Here is a 16,843-nt window from a genome sequence, read left to right as displayed (position 1 = left end):
TTCTAAATTGTGTGACACAGCTGTGAATTTTTGACCAAGCCAGCCTCTCTGGCACAAAGCAACATGGCAGAGGAGGGCTTGTCTTTGACTTGTCCTCTCTTTAACAAAGCATTGTGCCAGGAGGACAGATTTAGGACAGCACCTCCTTATGCCTATCAATGAGGTGCACTGAGCACACCATCCTCCCTCCCTTTCTCCCTCCCCAAAAGTGTTCCAATCAAACATTAGACTTTAAAAATTCTCCTTGGGTGAGAAACAAGCACCAACCATCCCCTCTTCCAAACAAATATATATTATAAATGCTGATCCAATATGGTCATATAGATATGCTGACATCCAGCCCTATGGATTTGTAAACAAACTGCTCTCCCAGCATGGAAAAATTGTCCAGACAGAAGAGAACAGGAAGAACTCATAGATCAATGGCATTTGCCATAGTTTTGTTTGGCCTTTAAGCCAGAAGAGCTGTGCCTTCAGAAAAAAAACTGCTGGTCAGAAAAGTGAAGAAAATTAGTTATTGTTTCTTAATTTCAAGCGATATTTTGACATTTCAGGATGAAAAAGAACATCGGTGCTTCTGACTTTCCCTTGGTGTCATGAAAAGCAGCGCCTGAGGCATCACACCAGCAGTGAACCCTTCTCTGTGGAGTGGCACATGGAGGTCAGTACCTGCTCTGTACTAAAGATTTGCCTCCTTCTAGTAAATTGCAAATAAAGTGGTGATTTCTGCTCTTCTTACTGTTGAATAATCTGATCTGGTCACAGGAGTAAATGCCCTAGTTTAATGAAAGCATAGTTAAACTTTTTACAGCTATATTCCAACTATTTAAAGCTGGAATTGGATGAGTTCAGTAGTTCATAGATGTCTTACATTCAAGCTTAGAAATAAAGTAATGATTTCTTTCACTCTGTAAAACTCAGCTTCACCCAAGAATATTCTAACTCAAAAGAAACCACACTGAGCTTAGTACGGTACTACAGTATAACTTAGGGGGAAAAAAATCACAATGAACTATCTTTTATCTTTCTTTTTTTTTAACAATTTTATACAAATATAAGACTGTGCTAGGAAATTATTGGACTACATTAATCAAAACTGTCTTTCATATACCTTCTGACTGGCAGCAGCCATTTTTGGAACTTGTGTCAATCTGCTATCCTTCAAGGATTTTCCATCTTCTGTTCGGTTTTAAAATAACCTCAGATGAAATCAGAATAAATTACATTTCTATTATAAATTATCTTCATGTTTGAATACTGCCAAAAGTGCAATTTGAATAAATCTATCCTAATTTAAAACCTGCTTCTGCTGACTTTCCCCAGTTTCATACTCCAGAAACAGCTACAGTAAAACCAACAAGAATATATTTTGGTTTTTAATTTCTTTGATCTATATAAAGCATAATTTGACATTTAAATAGTTACTAGTTTTAGAAGACAAGACGATTACAATATATTTTTAAGGTGAACTTACCATAATGTTGTGTGGATTTTCTGTACTGTGATTTTTTAGGCTGCTGTTGTTTTTTTGTTTGGGGTTTTTTGTTTTATGGTTTGGGTTTTTTGTTTTTTTTTTTTTTTACTTTATGTTATTAAGAAGTTGATATCACTACTTCAGAAACATGTATCGCTCTGTTTAAAATATATTTTCTCTGAGATGGATTTTATAGCTACACAACACATTTTTCTCTCCCTCTAGAAATGATTCAAAGTATATGCATAAAAAATTACTCTTCTTCACAGAACTTGCAAGTAATGACCTTCATATTTTCAAAAAGGCATTAAAGGCATTCCACTGCACTGACTATAGCACAAATGTTACTTTTAAATGAAGTCCTGCTAAAAATAAACCAGACATTGATTTCCAAAAGGTTGCAATAGCAGTGTAGCACAATGAGACTTTTTGATGCAATATCTGCACATGCCCAATTGCTGGAAGCAAATATCACAAGCTGCTCATGACAGATTTTTAATTAACATGTTTTACCTCCTCTAAATAGAGAGGATGGTGTAAATCAGAGCAACCTCTCTGACTTAGAGGGAATACTGCCAACATACTTCAGCTGAGGATCTGTCCCCCAGACCTGCATGTTGCACTCTGGGCTTAATAAAACTGTTGTGTGCCTTAGCAAGCAGATCTAATCACACAGTCTGTCTAATTTGGCTCCACAGAGGCCTGGTTTCCTTCATGCACAATGGGTATACATGAATTATTCCATTTATATACTAATGAACAGTAATCATGTGGGGCTATACATGCCCAAGAAGAACTGACCTACCAATGTAATACAGAGCCTAAATTCCTAGGATACATTTATTTCACTGGAACAAAGTCAATACCCAGTGTCCAAGAACTCAAGCTTTACATCTGGACAAAGAAGAACACATAAAGCAGCACAGGCTCAAACCTGGGCAGCCATTTACCCCTTTCCTTATGCCCATCCCTGTCCCTCTCAGACAGTCATTTCCCAGGAAGGACATTTACCAGCTCTGTAAAACCAGAATCTCACACATTAAATCCTCAAAGTCCCTTCATTAAGCAATTAATCTATAATGAAACCTTGCATACCAACCTATAGCTTTCACCAAATGCCCTTCCATTTCTGCACCCTGCATGTACAGTCAAGGAGCATTTATAGGCAGAGGGAGGGGACTCTTTCTTCATCACCAGATCTCCTTGAACCCTCACTCTATGACACAGAAACTCTGACTCAGACTGTTGTCAGCCTGCCAGATAAGCAGAGTTGTTCTTTTGAAGCCCTTGTATCAGGCAGACCAGAAGGTAATGAAAGCAAAGTAACAGGCCTTCTGAAGTGATTGAACTTCCAAAGTTTTATAGAATTTGGAGTCTTTAGTACACGGTTTCTGTTTCAGGGAAAGTTTGAGAGTGCTTACAACAAGGAGACTCTGTATTAAGCCTTGCAGGTCCATCATGTTGTCCTATCATTCTCTGTAACCTCCACTTCCACAGAGGGAGAAGTGTTGCACATACTGTAGAGGCACTGCAGACTAAAATCCGGCAAGGTCTAGACAACTTTTTTGCCAGAACAAAGTGCAGTGTGCTTGCTGATGTCACAGTGTCAGCAAAACCTCTCCTGGACATAAATATATGAGGAAAGGAGGGTACTTATCAGAGATGTACTTAGTGCAGCTTCATCCATTCATTAGGATTCTCTCAGCACAAGTGGGGTTTCATTTGTGTAACATTCAGCTTCTGTCATTTGCTAGTGAGATGAAAGCAATCCCATGAGAATTAGCCCTCCAATATCCCAGGCAAATTAACTAGCATCTTTGCCTCTTTGCCTTTGTTTTTCCTGTTTAATAGGGATGTGTGTGGGGGAGGGCATGTGTGTGTGTTAAAAATAGATGACTAAAATACTTAGATGCTTATTAAGCAGTGGAATTCAGTTTAACATGTCCTGCAGGGCTGTAACATCTCATGAGATGGGCACAACACAAAACTCTAATGGCATCCTATAAAATGGATCTGGAGACAGGTACATGAACATCCATGGCTAATGAAGCTATATTTATGTTGGAATTTTTGTTTTCCTATGTACTCATCATATTTAACCTTATGTTGTGAAGCAATCTGTGATTATGTGAACCTGGACTAACAGAAGATGTGTTCCAGATGTGCATATGAAGTTCTTTAATTGATAGCGAGCAGGCCATGGAACAAATTGGAACAAAATCTAAATTAAATTCCAGATATGCAGAAAATATGGATTTTTGAGTCCTTTGGGACAACTGTTTCACTTTACAAGTCTACTCCTATTTTTTCCTTTCTATTTGCCACTATTACATGAACTCAGCTTAGAGGTTCTGCCAAGGTCCCCCAAAAATACACTCCAACAAGGGACACAGAATATGTCAAACCACATTCCTGGTGAAAGAAAAGGACCTAACTATATCTAGTCTGATGTTAAAGTCTGAAATTGACAATTATTTAGGTTTAGAGGCATTACTCAACATTCAATGTATTTTTTACCTGTTAAATATCGTTGACAAACAATATTTACCCAACTGAAAAGCACTGTGTTATTGTTTTGAATAAAACACCAACAGTCTGGCTATGAAATTGGACTGTCTAAGAGACTAACAAAAAACTCCATTCTCACTAATTTTCAGCTACATTAAACTAATATCTTCTGGCTTCATCCTTATGTACCAAATTTAATATTTGCTGCCACTAAAGGTGTCAGCTGGTACCTACCTTCTCCAGCTTTCTGTGCACCATTGTTGATGACTAAAAATAGGCGATAACCCATTAAACAAGTTCATCTCCTGCTCTCAATGTTACACATTCCAAACCAACAGAACAGAGTCAAGGAGTAGAGAAAGGAAACTTCTTGGAACTCAGAGCTCAGGTCTAGCACTGCCACCATAAGCACTTCCCACCACTGCAGGATGACAGGAGATGAACACAACAGTGCTGGGTCACATTACATCAGTGTCATCTATACTCATCTACTAAGCCAACCTGAACAGAGAGAGGCTTGGACTAAACTAAAAGCAGTTCTTGCCCCAGCACCTGTAACAGCAACATTGTTATGGAGCCATCTGCATAGCACATTTTGGCATTTACAATACATGATTTCAGACTTGCACAGAAAGTAGCCAAGCAGTCCTCAAAATCTAGAACATCTGCCTACAACTGCCAGAGTCTACTATAAAGAATAACCAAAATCCTTGGAAGCAATTATTTCTGCTGAAGTGATTAACACCCTGAGACATGCAGCTCTCTTCTTTCAGTGAATATTTGCACAAAAACATTAGCAATGATACCAATACTAAATAATTACCACATTCTATAGGCCAGGACCTTGCCAAATTCAAGTCCTCAATAATTGTGCTAAAGGAAGCAGTTTGGACAGACAAGGCTTTTCTGAATGAATTTACAGGAGTGAAAGCTTGTAAATGGCCTCTTAAAAAAAGGAAGTCTCAGAAAGTCTTTTAATTGTATTTAAAAGAGTTCATAAATAGCTAAAATAAATAAAAAGGAGGGTGGTAATCCCCTTGGATTCCTGTAACTACTGTTTCTGCCTTTACTCCTTCCATTGTGTTACACTCTAACAACCTTCCATTCTGACTTTTTCCACTTTAGGCCTGAACCTTGCAACAAGTTCCCATTGGAGTCCTGTGGAAGACTGTGTGGTCGCTCAGACATGAAAGGTTGTGCAACAGCACCTTGTGGTGAGACAGTGACTTGTTCTGTGTGTGCACCATGCCCAGCACAACCAGGTCCTGACACCACAGGGCTCCTTGGCACGGGAGCTGTACAGAGACCAGACTGAACAGAACTCCACGAGGTGAGGGTGAAGCGATGCTGTCGTACGGGCAGTGGCGGCAACCACAGAGGTAACACCAACACCAAGGGGGAGCAGAGAGAACCGGGATTACCTGCTGGGCCTGCTGCAGCAGCTCCATCCGCTCGTGCAAGATCTGGCTGTCAAACTCTCGGCTCTGCCTCAGGATCTGCCGCCGCACCTTCTCCACCGCCGCCCGCAAATCCTCGCGCTGCGCTTCCGTCAGCGACTCGCTCGCCCGCCTGCCTGGATCCTGCTGCAGGGCATTATACAGCGTGGCTTCCAGCTCCTGGATTTTCTAATGCAACCCAAATCACACACAGACAGGCTGACGTTTGAATCCAGCAAGCAAACGACCCACCAAGAGCTAGAGGAGAAGGCTAGCAAGCGAAGGTAAGGCAGGAGGGCAGGATGGACACAGACAGGTAGACAGAAAGCAGCAAGCGTGAGCAGTGAGGAGCATTCCACACAGAGTGCACGCAGCCTCATGGCACGGATTGACACCTGGGAGATGGGTCCTGTTCTAGCAAATCATTTATTCTTCCATTTAAGAAAGATTCAGAAGAGAGGTCTGCATTCAGTACCTGATAAAACTCCAAATCCCGATGCTGAACATTACAAATTTAACTTAAACTAACATATTTCCTTCAACTGCAGCTGAGTTGTTAAACCATCCTATAAAATAAAACGACCACAGGAAAAACTGTGAACAGAAATCTCGTTCTCCCTCTCTGTGGCCCTAGTGACCTGATATCCGTGGCTCACAGTCTACGTCACTGGCTTAGCTCCAAGCTGCCATAAGCAAAGAAGGAAGGAACACTTGTATACACTAATCCCTCATCCATCTCTTGCTGTCTGCCAGATTCCTAACATGATTCTCATGCACTGACCACTCTGCAGTACTTTGCAAAGCAGAGGACACAGAAGAACTTCACATTCACATGGAGAATTGTATTCCCAAGGGGAAAGGAAGGAATCATGGCAGTGTTTCCTTTATTACTGGGTTAGCATGATCCTATAAAAAAACAGCATCCAGACTAACAATATTTGGATCAAGAGCATCCGACCACATCCCTTTGGCCCTCGTAACACCTTTGTGAGGTAGGTAATTCCATCCATATTAGTGATGCATAAACAGCTGCACAGAGAGGTTAAATGGCTTGCCCAAGGTCACAGTGCTAGAAATAGTGCCTGCTTGCTTTTATCTGTTATCTGCTCTGAGCACTAGACCTTGCTTCTTCTCTGAACATTTTCCACATAAGAAACATTTACAGCATGTAAATAGTGCTTCAGGCCATTATATCCTGGTTTCCCAAAGTCTCACTATAGCAACGTTGTGTGTGTCGTTTTACCAATTCCTGGATAATTCCAGATTGTTGTTTAGCCTGAGAAAAGGCACGGTTCCCTTTTGAAAATGAGGAAAGGCAAGGTTGGATAGGATCGCACAGGAAGGAATCGCATAGGAAGAACAGGCATTCCTAATTCAGGAGGTTAGCAGCAGTAATACTTACAAATGCTTCAGGAAAAGAAATACTGAAAAAGTTCTAAAGTCATTTCTGGTGTATTTTAGCAGTCTTTTTTTTTTCATACATAAACCAGCTTCGAGATGTTTGTGTATCATGGAATAAAAAATGCAATGCAAAATGTTACACTTGCAAGTACTATAATCCATTTCCTAAAATTTTTGTTTAAGAAATAGTTGATTTCTAGTCTGGCAAAAAAAAAAAAAAAAAAAAAGAGTCCTATTTATAATTAAAAGAAAAAAAAAAAACAAAAACAAATCCTGCATTTTATCAGATCTGTTCAAATAGAAAAATTTAATGACTGTTCTTTTCCTACCATATATGCCTGGTCCAGAGCTTGCTTCCTGTAGTCGAGTTCTTCCTCTAAATAACCCTTCTGTTTACTGAACAGGTCCTGGCAATAATAAAAAACAAGGGAGTGTTTGTTCTTTATCCTAATTTATGAAGAATCATAAATGCCATCATTTTTATGCAAGCTTTCCACTTGAAAGCAAAAGAAAACCCATAGCAAACAAACACATTCATCCTAAGAATATTTGGAATATCAAATTTACTATATCAGTACTTCAAATATGTGTATCATATTAACAATCTATTTGTACCTAGAAAGCATTGACCTCTACACCATTGTACAAACCTGCCTGGACCTGACAGAAGTGCAGCAAAAGGTGAGTGGGGATGTACATGCATGTGGTCCAGTAGCTGTAACTTACACAGGACCAAGGGAGGGAAAAGACAAGCACAAGAGAGGGTACTTTATGAAAATATCCCATGGAAATATTACCTTAAGGAAATCATGGGGCATGCCCTAATTGTTGTCTAATCTGTTCTAGGGAGGAAACCCAAACATGCAGGGCCACAGCTGGATTCTGCAGCACCATCCCGTGACGTTTTACTGAAGCTGAAGTAACGACTCAGTCCTCAGCCTGTACAGGCAGGAGGCCAGATTGAAACAGGTGAAGTGATGCCCAGAGAGGTTGAGTGATTAGCTGAAGAGCTGAAGAAGTTTTCAAGATACCTAAGATTTAAGGGATTGTTTACTTTTGTTCTTAAAAATCAAACTCCTCAACTTTATAAACCCCACAGATTGGGGTTTCAGTGGAACTCAGTATCCAAAACATGATGTTTCAAGTAAGTTGTGGACATTCAAATGGCTGCCTTTAGAGTGTTTTGTATCATAGAATCATAGAATGCTTTGGGTTGGAAGGGACCTCAAAGATCATCTTGATCCAACCCCCCTGCCATGAGCAGGGGCACCTTCCCCTAGACCAGGTTTGATGATAGTAACTAGAATATCAGAGACTTACTTAATTTTATTAGCTTTTCTTTCAAAGCAGGTTTTCACACTCAAAAGAATTAGTAGTATAACAAAAAGCAGAAAAGCCCTTTGACTGAATTTAATATTTTCTATCATTCTTTTTTCTAATCAACAAACTTTTACATTTCCTGCACATATAGAATAAATGCTGAATTAAATCCATGGAGTTCTTAAGACCACTAATTGCAGCTTTTATTAACAGTATTAAAAATTTTAAATAATGCTGCTCTGATTAGTTTTATTGGATATGGGATTGCCTCAAAGTCACTTACGTAGCCAAATTTTGCTATCAGACATATATGTGAACTTCTGACAACTTTTCTGTCAGTTGCCAGTGTAGAACTAGTAACAGGAGCAATATATAAGACCAGTATTAAAGGATTCAGAGGAATAAGGTGCTACTTGTTCTCTGTATAAGAAGTATAATATTAACTATTAATTTATTTTGTAAACTGGGAATTCTTTTAATTACCTATTAATTAATATTCAAGACAAACCCAAAGTTCAAGTCAGATCTCGGTCTTGGTGCTGGAATATGGTTGGGAACAGATGGGCATCTATTGCCATGATAGCCATTTCAGAATCTTCTACTGCAGCATATACTAAATATGCTACTGGTTCTGAAGGGAAAGAGCCTCTGACAAGTCTTGTAGGACATATTTTTCAGCCCTTAGTGGACATCTCCAGAACTCTGAGTTCAGAACTCTGGAGAATGTGGTAAGTATTAGACACCACGTTTATGCAGCTGAATGCCAGCATGACTACCCAGGTGGCTCATTTCCTGACATGGATGAGTTACAGCAACTGCAAGGCTGTTGTACAGGATGAAACACCACCATGCACTGGGAGTGCACAGCAAAGGACAGGCCTGGTCCTGACTTTCTTACAAGTGTCTGACACCACAGAGGCAGATTCACTTGTCTGAGATAATAAAAAACCCAGAACTCAGAATAGCAATGCAGCTGCCCTGATCATGTTACTTCTCAAAAGGGATAGTAAAGGCTGTCCACAGAAAGCAAAAGGGAAGGAAACAAAAATAGGAACTCAAACCCTTAACATGGGTTTCAAGGACAACTACACCAGTGCTCAGTCCTCCTAAAAGTATCTTGCCAGAATATAATTTCTCAACTCATTGAGTCAATCATTAGGGATTCAGATTCTCAGATTGCTGTGCTAAACAAATAGATGCAAGAGCTATCCACAGCTTATAAGACTTGAAAACATCAGAGATAATAAGGGTGAAGATAGTATATCAAGTTACAAGCCCCCTATTTTCCCCATTTTTCTTTACAAAATAATCTAGTATTTGTGGCCACTTTCCCTTCCCCAAACCTTTGTATTTTTCCATAACAAGACTTAAAAATAAAGAAGTACTAAATGTGGAAAGTATCTTATCTGTGTTAAAGTACAATCAGTATGACAGGTTACACTCAACAGAGAACATAGTCTGAGCACTTCTATTTTTGTTTATGGCTCAAACACACACTTCTTCAGTGGCCCTGGGCAAATCACTTAACCTCCCTGTCTCATTGTCCCATTCTTTAGGATGAATGCAACGCTGCTTATTTATCTACCTGTAAAAGGTGTGGTGAGGATTGATCAGTGTTTGGAACGCCATTTGAAGATGTGAAGCACAAGCATGCATGGTAAACCAATAAAACCAAACACTCCTTCTAAAACTGTTCAACATATGGAAAAATAAGGTCAGTTTGTTCTTCAGTTTGCTTTTTGAGACAACATTCTGTCTTTAGGCAAGAAGGCCATGGGGCAAGAAAGAGCATCTGGAGTAAGAGTTCTTGACAGCTTGTCCAGAATCTGAGTACCAGAGAACAAAGACCCTTGCCAATTCTTCTAGCCTGACCTCAATATTAAAAAGATGATGCTGTTGTCTGACAAATTAATATACAAAGAAAGCATAGAGACAATTTCACACTGTTTGGTTAATGTGCTCTCCAGTTATGCCTTTGTACCCTAATCCGTATATATCTTTGCTATTTTTGTTCTATATAGATTGGAAAGTTCTGTCTCACCCCAAAGAATACAAGCAATAGATTGTTCTAGAAACACTTGCCTATTTTACCATGAAGCCATCTCTGTCAAGCAGAGAAAGGCAGCAAACCTGCCCAGAATGAAATATATGCACAATCCCTTGATATAAGTTTTAGCTAAATGAATTTTTAGCTATTGTTTCTTACCTTCTCATTCTCCAGGTCTAACATCTTCTGTGTCAGTGCAGCTTCTGTCCCCTCTATCTGTTTCAACCACTACAGCAATGTGAAGAGAAAAAATAGAAAATGAGCAGAGATTTTGAAAAAGGTTCTACCAAACATTTTTCAAGTTTGTTGCCAGCACTTCCAGGCATACACTTCTCCCATGCTATCTATTCACTCTTGAGGCACACATGAATAAACAGGTTGTGAGAACACAGGCAGAATGGAGGACTGCAGAGATACACTATAGACTAAGAAGTGGAGGTTGCTTTCCTACAGTAAATTAAAATGGGGTTTTCCTCTGTAAAGCTCAAGAAACAAAACACACTTGGATCAAGAATGCAAAATCAACCTGATTGTTTCTTACTCAAATGCTTGTTGGCCTGATTTGTAAAATCATCATCTCACTTCAGGCCTCCAGTCCTTCATTTTTCCAGAGGGCAATTTAAACAAAAGACAAGGTGGAAAACTCAACACTTAATTCTGCAGAGTTTGTTGCACTCTTTCTGGGAAAAGGCTCACTTGTAAACCATCGGTAATGTAGAGGGGAAAAATAAAACAGACAGATGGAAGCTCTTGTAGTTGCTACTATGAATCCCTTACCACTATGGCAACATTCAAAACAACCAGAATAAAGAACAGCAATTGCATTCCAAAGGTAAAAATTACACATCATAATAGCTAAATGCATGGATACAAGGTTTTTGCTTAATTACTGTCACCAGGATTATGTTAATATTTCCATTTAAGTTTATTGGAATGCATGGGAATGGTCAGTTCTGAATTATTTAATTTGATTTCTCTACTGGTCTTCGTACCATGTAGGACCCATGACAACAGAGAGCAGATTTGCCACTGGTAATTATCGCTTTCCTCAACTGCCTTGTTTACTAACTCATATCTGCTTTAAGTCTTTTGGTAAACTTTGCACATCAATTCCTTTAATTTAGTGTTTAGGTGACTTCATTAGGCTTCAGACTCAAAGGAATTAATGACATACTATCTTTTTTTTCCCAAGATTTGTATAGAAAATTTCAAACATAAGTTTACAATTTAGAAATGTGAATTCATTACTTCATCATTTTGAACCTTCCACTATTTAAGAGACTGATGAATAAAATTTGAAATTTGTTTTATCTGCTTAGCAGCTTTCTACAGGAAAAAGTTAGCTTTAGTTAGCTTTCTACAGAAAAAAAATTGACAGAACAGCATATTCCCCAGATATTCTATTTTCACCATCTTTGTTTTCTTCATTTTGAAGGTGACAAGCGGAAGATATTCCTATGGAAAGCCTCACCACGGATATTTGAGCATTCTGAACCTTTGAAATCAATGGAAATGGGAAATCCTGAGCATCTCTCACAGCTACCCTCAATCAAGTGAAGGGCTATTTGCAAAAATTAGAGGTCTAATTTTTTTTAAGGTATGCAAATGATATGCAAAACTAAATGTTGATTCTGAACATTCTATGCCTGTTAACCTTTCACAAACCAAGGGGCACAGGAGACACAAACAGCATTTTTGGGGGTCTATATCTTAGTGGGTATATCTATATAGTGGGGTTCTTCTCCTTTCATTTTTTGGATGTGAAGTACTAAAATTCCTTCTCTTTTAATGCTACAGCACAGTGAAAAACCATAGGGATTTTAGCCCTTTTTCCCATTTGTATTTTGCTTATAGCAATTACTCATTTAAATTAATGATTATTAAATTACCTAATGTAGACTATTTACTTTAAGGTATTTAGATAAGTAGATTATTAAAATTATATCAATTAAAGCAATTATTAAACTGCTCAAATTTTAATTTAAAATATCTGATTCTGAATTTCAACAATACATCAAGAAAGATTTAATGGAAACATATGAAAAGGATGCACGGAGCTTCTTCAGAGAAATCTGCAAGTCTTTCTTAGTTCTAAATGTCACCCCTTTCATATACAGATATATTCTCCAGAAGTAAAGAACTAGCCATACAGAAATGAGTGACCTGATTGTCTTGTGCAAACTACTTTTTCTCTATGTCCACTAATTTACAGAGGAAAGGACCAGTGACTGCTCTGAGCTTTTTCTGTCATCCACAGAAAGGAGCCCAAAAGGCACCATGGGCACCTTACAGAGGGCACCTCACAACTGCTCCTGGGCACTGAGGGCACCAGCACTTCTGGAAATGAACTCTCTTGTGTTAAGTGGATTTTTAGTACTTTATGCTAAAGGAAATCTCCAAAACATGTTTTTATTTTTTAACTGTGTTTCTTTCTTCAGTTTGGCCTCAAGACATTACAATCCCATCATTCATGTAAGGATGAACACATGCTCAATCTAGACGACCTGAACAGAAAAGCCATGCTTCCCAGGCAAAGTTAGGGGGTATCTTAGAAGACTCGGCCAGTTTTTAGCAGAGAAAAATATTTACTAAATTCTACCTTTTCACAGAGGGAAAGGACAGTCCCAGCTTGGATTATTGCAACCTGCTCTTCATTTCTCAAATTCTAAAATACAAAAAGATGCATTTAAAATTGGATTAAAAATTCATTCTTTAACACAAGCAGTAAGTTTTAACCATACTCAAAAAGTAAATCAGTTATAACATTTAGGATTATAGACATGACCAAAAAGGATCCCATGACTGCAAGTACAGAAAATTAAACTAAAGATGCTTAGTTCCACTCTATTTCAGCATACCAGCCCCATAACACTTTTTCAACAAATCATTCAGTGAAATAGATCATTAAATGAAAATTAAGTGTTTTCAGTCAGGGATTTTGCAATTTTTTTCCTGTTTTTGCCAGTTCACTGGACTAAGCCTTGCAGCAAGTGAAACTCACTTTCATGCACTTCAGACTTCCAATTAAAGAAAACAGCGCAAAGAGTAAGTGCCATAGAAACCTCCATAGGACTTGCAACATAACATACAAATCTAGAACTCAAAACTAGTATTTGAAAGACCTCAATCTGATCTAGCTATAAACTGGACTCAGCTCCCTGGATGTTTGTGCCCCAAATGTGTGACTACGATTTGATACAGTACTTAGCAATAAAGAGGAAAAAAGGGGAGAGAGTTATCCTTGCGTTTCTCCCAGAAAATCCACTCCTGGCAGTGACAGCCTTCACAGTAGAAGGTGCTACTATTACTACTCAAGAGGGATAATTCACAACTTGGTCTGGCTTTGCCTTCTGTTTTGCATCTTTTCACTTTGCCTATTACAGTGCCTATTTTCCATATCATTTGGTCAAGACCAAATCCTACCTCGAAAAATACTCTTTTCACTACCATCAGTTTAACTAAAAGATTTCATGTCATAAAAGCCATTCCTAATTATTCATATTCTTCATACAAACACAGGCATAAAAAATTCACCCTGTGCACTCTCTTGGATATTATTATTTGCTGTGGAAAAGTAATGCTTTAAATTAACCATGAAACTCGAGGTACATTTAAAAGTAAAAAAGTGTTACCCCATTATCTCCAAGAATATCTAGCTTCTTCATAAGTTCAGATATATTCACGTCCTGAAAAAGATGTTTGACACTTATTTTTCATGAAGTAGGTCAGAAACAGTTTTTATGTGCTACATTTTATGTACCCTTTATTCTCTTCTGTGTGTGAAAAGACTTCAAGTGTAAATAAGTGAAACATAGTTTTGCGCCACAATTACAAAAGTAATTACTGGTACTTTAAAACAAAACCAAAAGTCACTTTCAATTATAAGAAGCAACCTGGATGTCTATGCAGGAAGGCAGAATGTTCCTGTATTATTCACACTTATCCTCCTGTTAATGTATGTAGAGGAAAGATCAAAACTGATAAATAGGTTTAAAAGACATAAAGAGAAAGGGCTTAAAGACTTTTTTTTTGTTTGGAGTGGATCATCAACCACATCAAGCTACAGAAGTTACAGGGACAGAGAGTATAAACAAATAATTGCTAAGAAAGTATGCTTGGTGGTTTGCTTTTAAACAAAACCATGCAGTTTCAAATCAGCCTTACAGTGGCAGAAGGGAATGTGCACTGATGCAGGGCTGAACATCCTCCTCCAAACAGCTTATCAGCTCATAATCATCTTTCTGATTAGAAAGCCACATTTCTCTGCCACTCAGCTCTCAGATAATGAAGTAAACAACCCATCCTTATTAAGGCTCAGCCACTGCAATAAAGAAAACCACTCCTCTGATTAAAAAACAAGAGGCATAAATTCATGGAATCACATAATCATAGAATATGCTGAGCTGGAAAGGGATGCATCAGGATCATTGAGTACAACTCCTGGCCCTACACATCCCCAGGAGTCACATAATGTACCTGAGAGCACTGTCCAAACACTTCCTGAGCTCTGTCAGGCCAGTGCTGTGACCCCTTCCCTGGGGAGCTGTTCCAGTGCCCAACCACCCCCTGGGTGAAGAACCTTTTTCTGATAAAATTCACATGATGTCTGTATTTAACACGGTGCCAGGATCCATTCCTAGGCCAAAGAACTGTATTTAAGTTTAAAAAGTTGTTGGAAAGGGTCATGGAACTGTTTAACCACAGGTAATCACATTCTCCTGAACTGTCCCAGGTTAGGTCTGCACTTAACAGACCAAAGTTACCATGGACCAGGGATCATTTCCACTGACAGCCTGTATGCAGCCATGCTATTTGAAGGCAGGAAGCCTTGAGAGCATGGGAATAGACCAGTCCATGTCAGTCCAAAATGCTTCATACATGTACATAAAGCAAAAGAGCCTTGTTAAATGCTGCCACCCTCAACTTCTATTCATATTCAGCACTTAAAAAAGGCCAACATTTCATAGGGCCATGTGTGGTTTTCGAGTTTTTCTATCCAGAGAGGTCACCTCTGTCTCTTCCCAAAAACTTTAGGGGTGTTCCCAAATGCTTACATGAGCTATTTAACTGTGCACATCACTAACTCTGGAATGGTGCAGATCCTAAAACACTTGTGTTTGGATGGATGTTAAAAACAAAACTGTTGATTACGATCAGCATTGACAATGCTGAACAGAAACTTTAGCCAATGAGTTACACTAGTGAAGAATAGAATTTACTTGCATCTATTGAGCCTGAAGTAATAATTCTAATAATTTGTTTCCATATGATGCATAAAAGAAGAATCAGAAACCAAATCAGATTTTGCATCGTTCTGGAATCTACATTGCTACTGATGGCTAGTAATTTTGAAAGGCACTGAAAACAGATAAAAGGTCAGCTATTTCAGTCTGCCCATTTTAGGTGACTGCCCCATCTTCCAGGTAAGCAAACTGAAAGGCAGATTGGAAAGAATCCACCTGTTTAAGCATAGATGACATATGACAATGGAAAAAAGGGAATTATGGATTTCGGTACACTGTACCTGCTATAGCCAACATGCAGATTAGAACAACAGGTGAGCTACAAGTGGGTCCAGCTCTATTTGTAGGTGATATGCTAACTGATGACTCTTGGTGTGCTTTGGGAGGTGAGAAGCCAACCAAATCTGCAGGTAAGAAGCAGATTTTAACTCTTTTCTGTTAGACTACTCAACTTCCTCAAAATATGCAGGGACAATTTCTGCTTATTTCCTCTAGAGATCCTACTGTGCTCATTAAAGCACTGAATAGCAGAATAGCAACAAGCCTCCAATTACAGGATTTGTAAACACAACTAAAAATGCAACCATAAATCACTAGTGAGTGGCACTGAGACTATGCTTTAGTTACTTGTAGAAAAGTTACCCAGCCCTATTGTGTAACATGACTGACAACACAAGTCTGAATTAAATCTTAAGTGTACCAGCATGCAAATCAAGTTGAACAAAGAGCCTGTTCATGGGGAACAGGAGTCAAAAGAGTAATTCTTGCTTCCTTATATCAGAAGGTAATCAAGGGAGATCCTGATGTTTATCTTGTTCTTGTTCTAAAAGAGTTCCACCTGTCTGAATGAGTTCTGGGTCAAGTGCCTCATGCCTCAAGACCCTGGCCTTGGCAAATAACTTAAGCATATTCACTCAATAAATAAAAGCCTTCACTAAATTGGGTGTAAAGTAAGGACTGAATGTAATATTTCTGAACTCAGATGAAGACATTTAATATCATGAACCACACACTGTAGCAAGCCTGACAAGGAATCACATTAACATCAAGATTCTTCCTGAGACTAAATGTAAATTACCTTGACTGACCAGCCTTCAGTTTCACTGAGGATCTCCTGACATGACCAGATCATATTCTTATGAAACCCTTTCCCCAGTTAAAAATAACTTTTTTTTTTTTTTTCCATTTTCTTCCCTGGTGTCAAACCATTTGTCTGGATATTAGACTGGTCATTCAAGAAAGGTTCCTAGCCATCCAACTGTTTCCAGTGCTCTGCATATACCTTTATTCCCTCCTGATGGCAGAACAGTTGAAGTGCACTTCCATTGTTTTCAGGGAAGGTGGTTATATGAAGATTAAATGCTGGTGACCTTCGCTCTCTCTCCTGAGGAAAGATGTGTTTAAAAACATTTAC

At 38.7% G+C, this 16,843-nt stretch overlaps 1 protein-coding gene across 4 annotated transcripts in view; it reads right to left on the bottom strand.

Annotated features, from left to right (window-relative positions):
- JAKMIP1 (janus kinase and microtubule interacting protein 1) overlaps window positions 1-16,843 on the bottom strand; it is a 145,117-nt gene that overhangs the window by 16,722 nt on the left and 111,552 nt on the right. For all 4 annotated transcript variants that reach the window (XM_077782753.1, XM_077782755.1, XM_077782752.1 and 1 more), the window contains 6 exons: window positions 16,712-16,813; window positions 13,819-13,872; window positions 12,786-12,851; window positions 10,346-10,414; window positions 7,149-7,226; window positions 5,404-5,607 (listed from right to left, as the gene is read on the bottom strand). In XM_077782753.1, the coding sequence (XP_077638879.1) occupies window positions 5,404-5,607; window positions 7,149-7,226; window positions 10,346-10,414; window positions 12,786-12,851; window positions 13,819-13,872; window positions 16,712-16,813 (573 nt within the window). The remainder of the gene's footprint in view (window positions 1-5,403; window positions 5,608-7,148; window positions 7,227-10,345; window positions 10,415-12,785; window positions 12,852-13,818; window positions 13,873-16,711; window positions 16,814-16,843) is intronic.

This window comes from Lonchura striata, chromosome 4 (assembly GCF_046129695.1).
Source record: "Lonchura striata isolate bLonStr1 chromosome 4, bLonStr1.mat, whole genome shotgun sequence".
Lineage (NCBI taxonomy): Eukaryota > Metazoa > Chordata > Aves > Passeriformes > Estrildidae > Lonchura > Lonchura striata.
The sequence above is the reverse complement of the archived record's forward strand: the minus strand, read 5'-3'. Positions and strand labels throughout refer to the sequence as shown.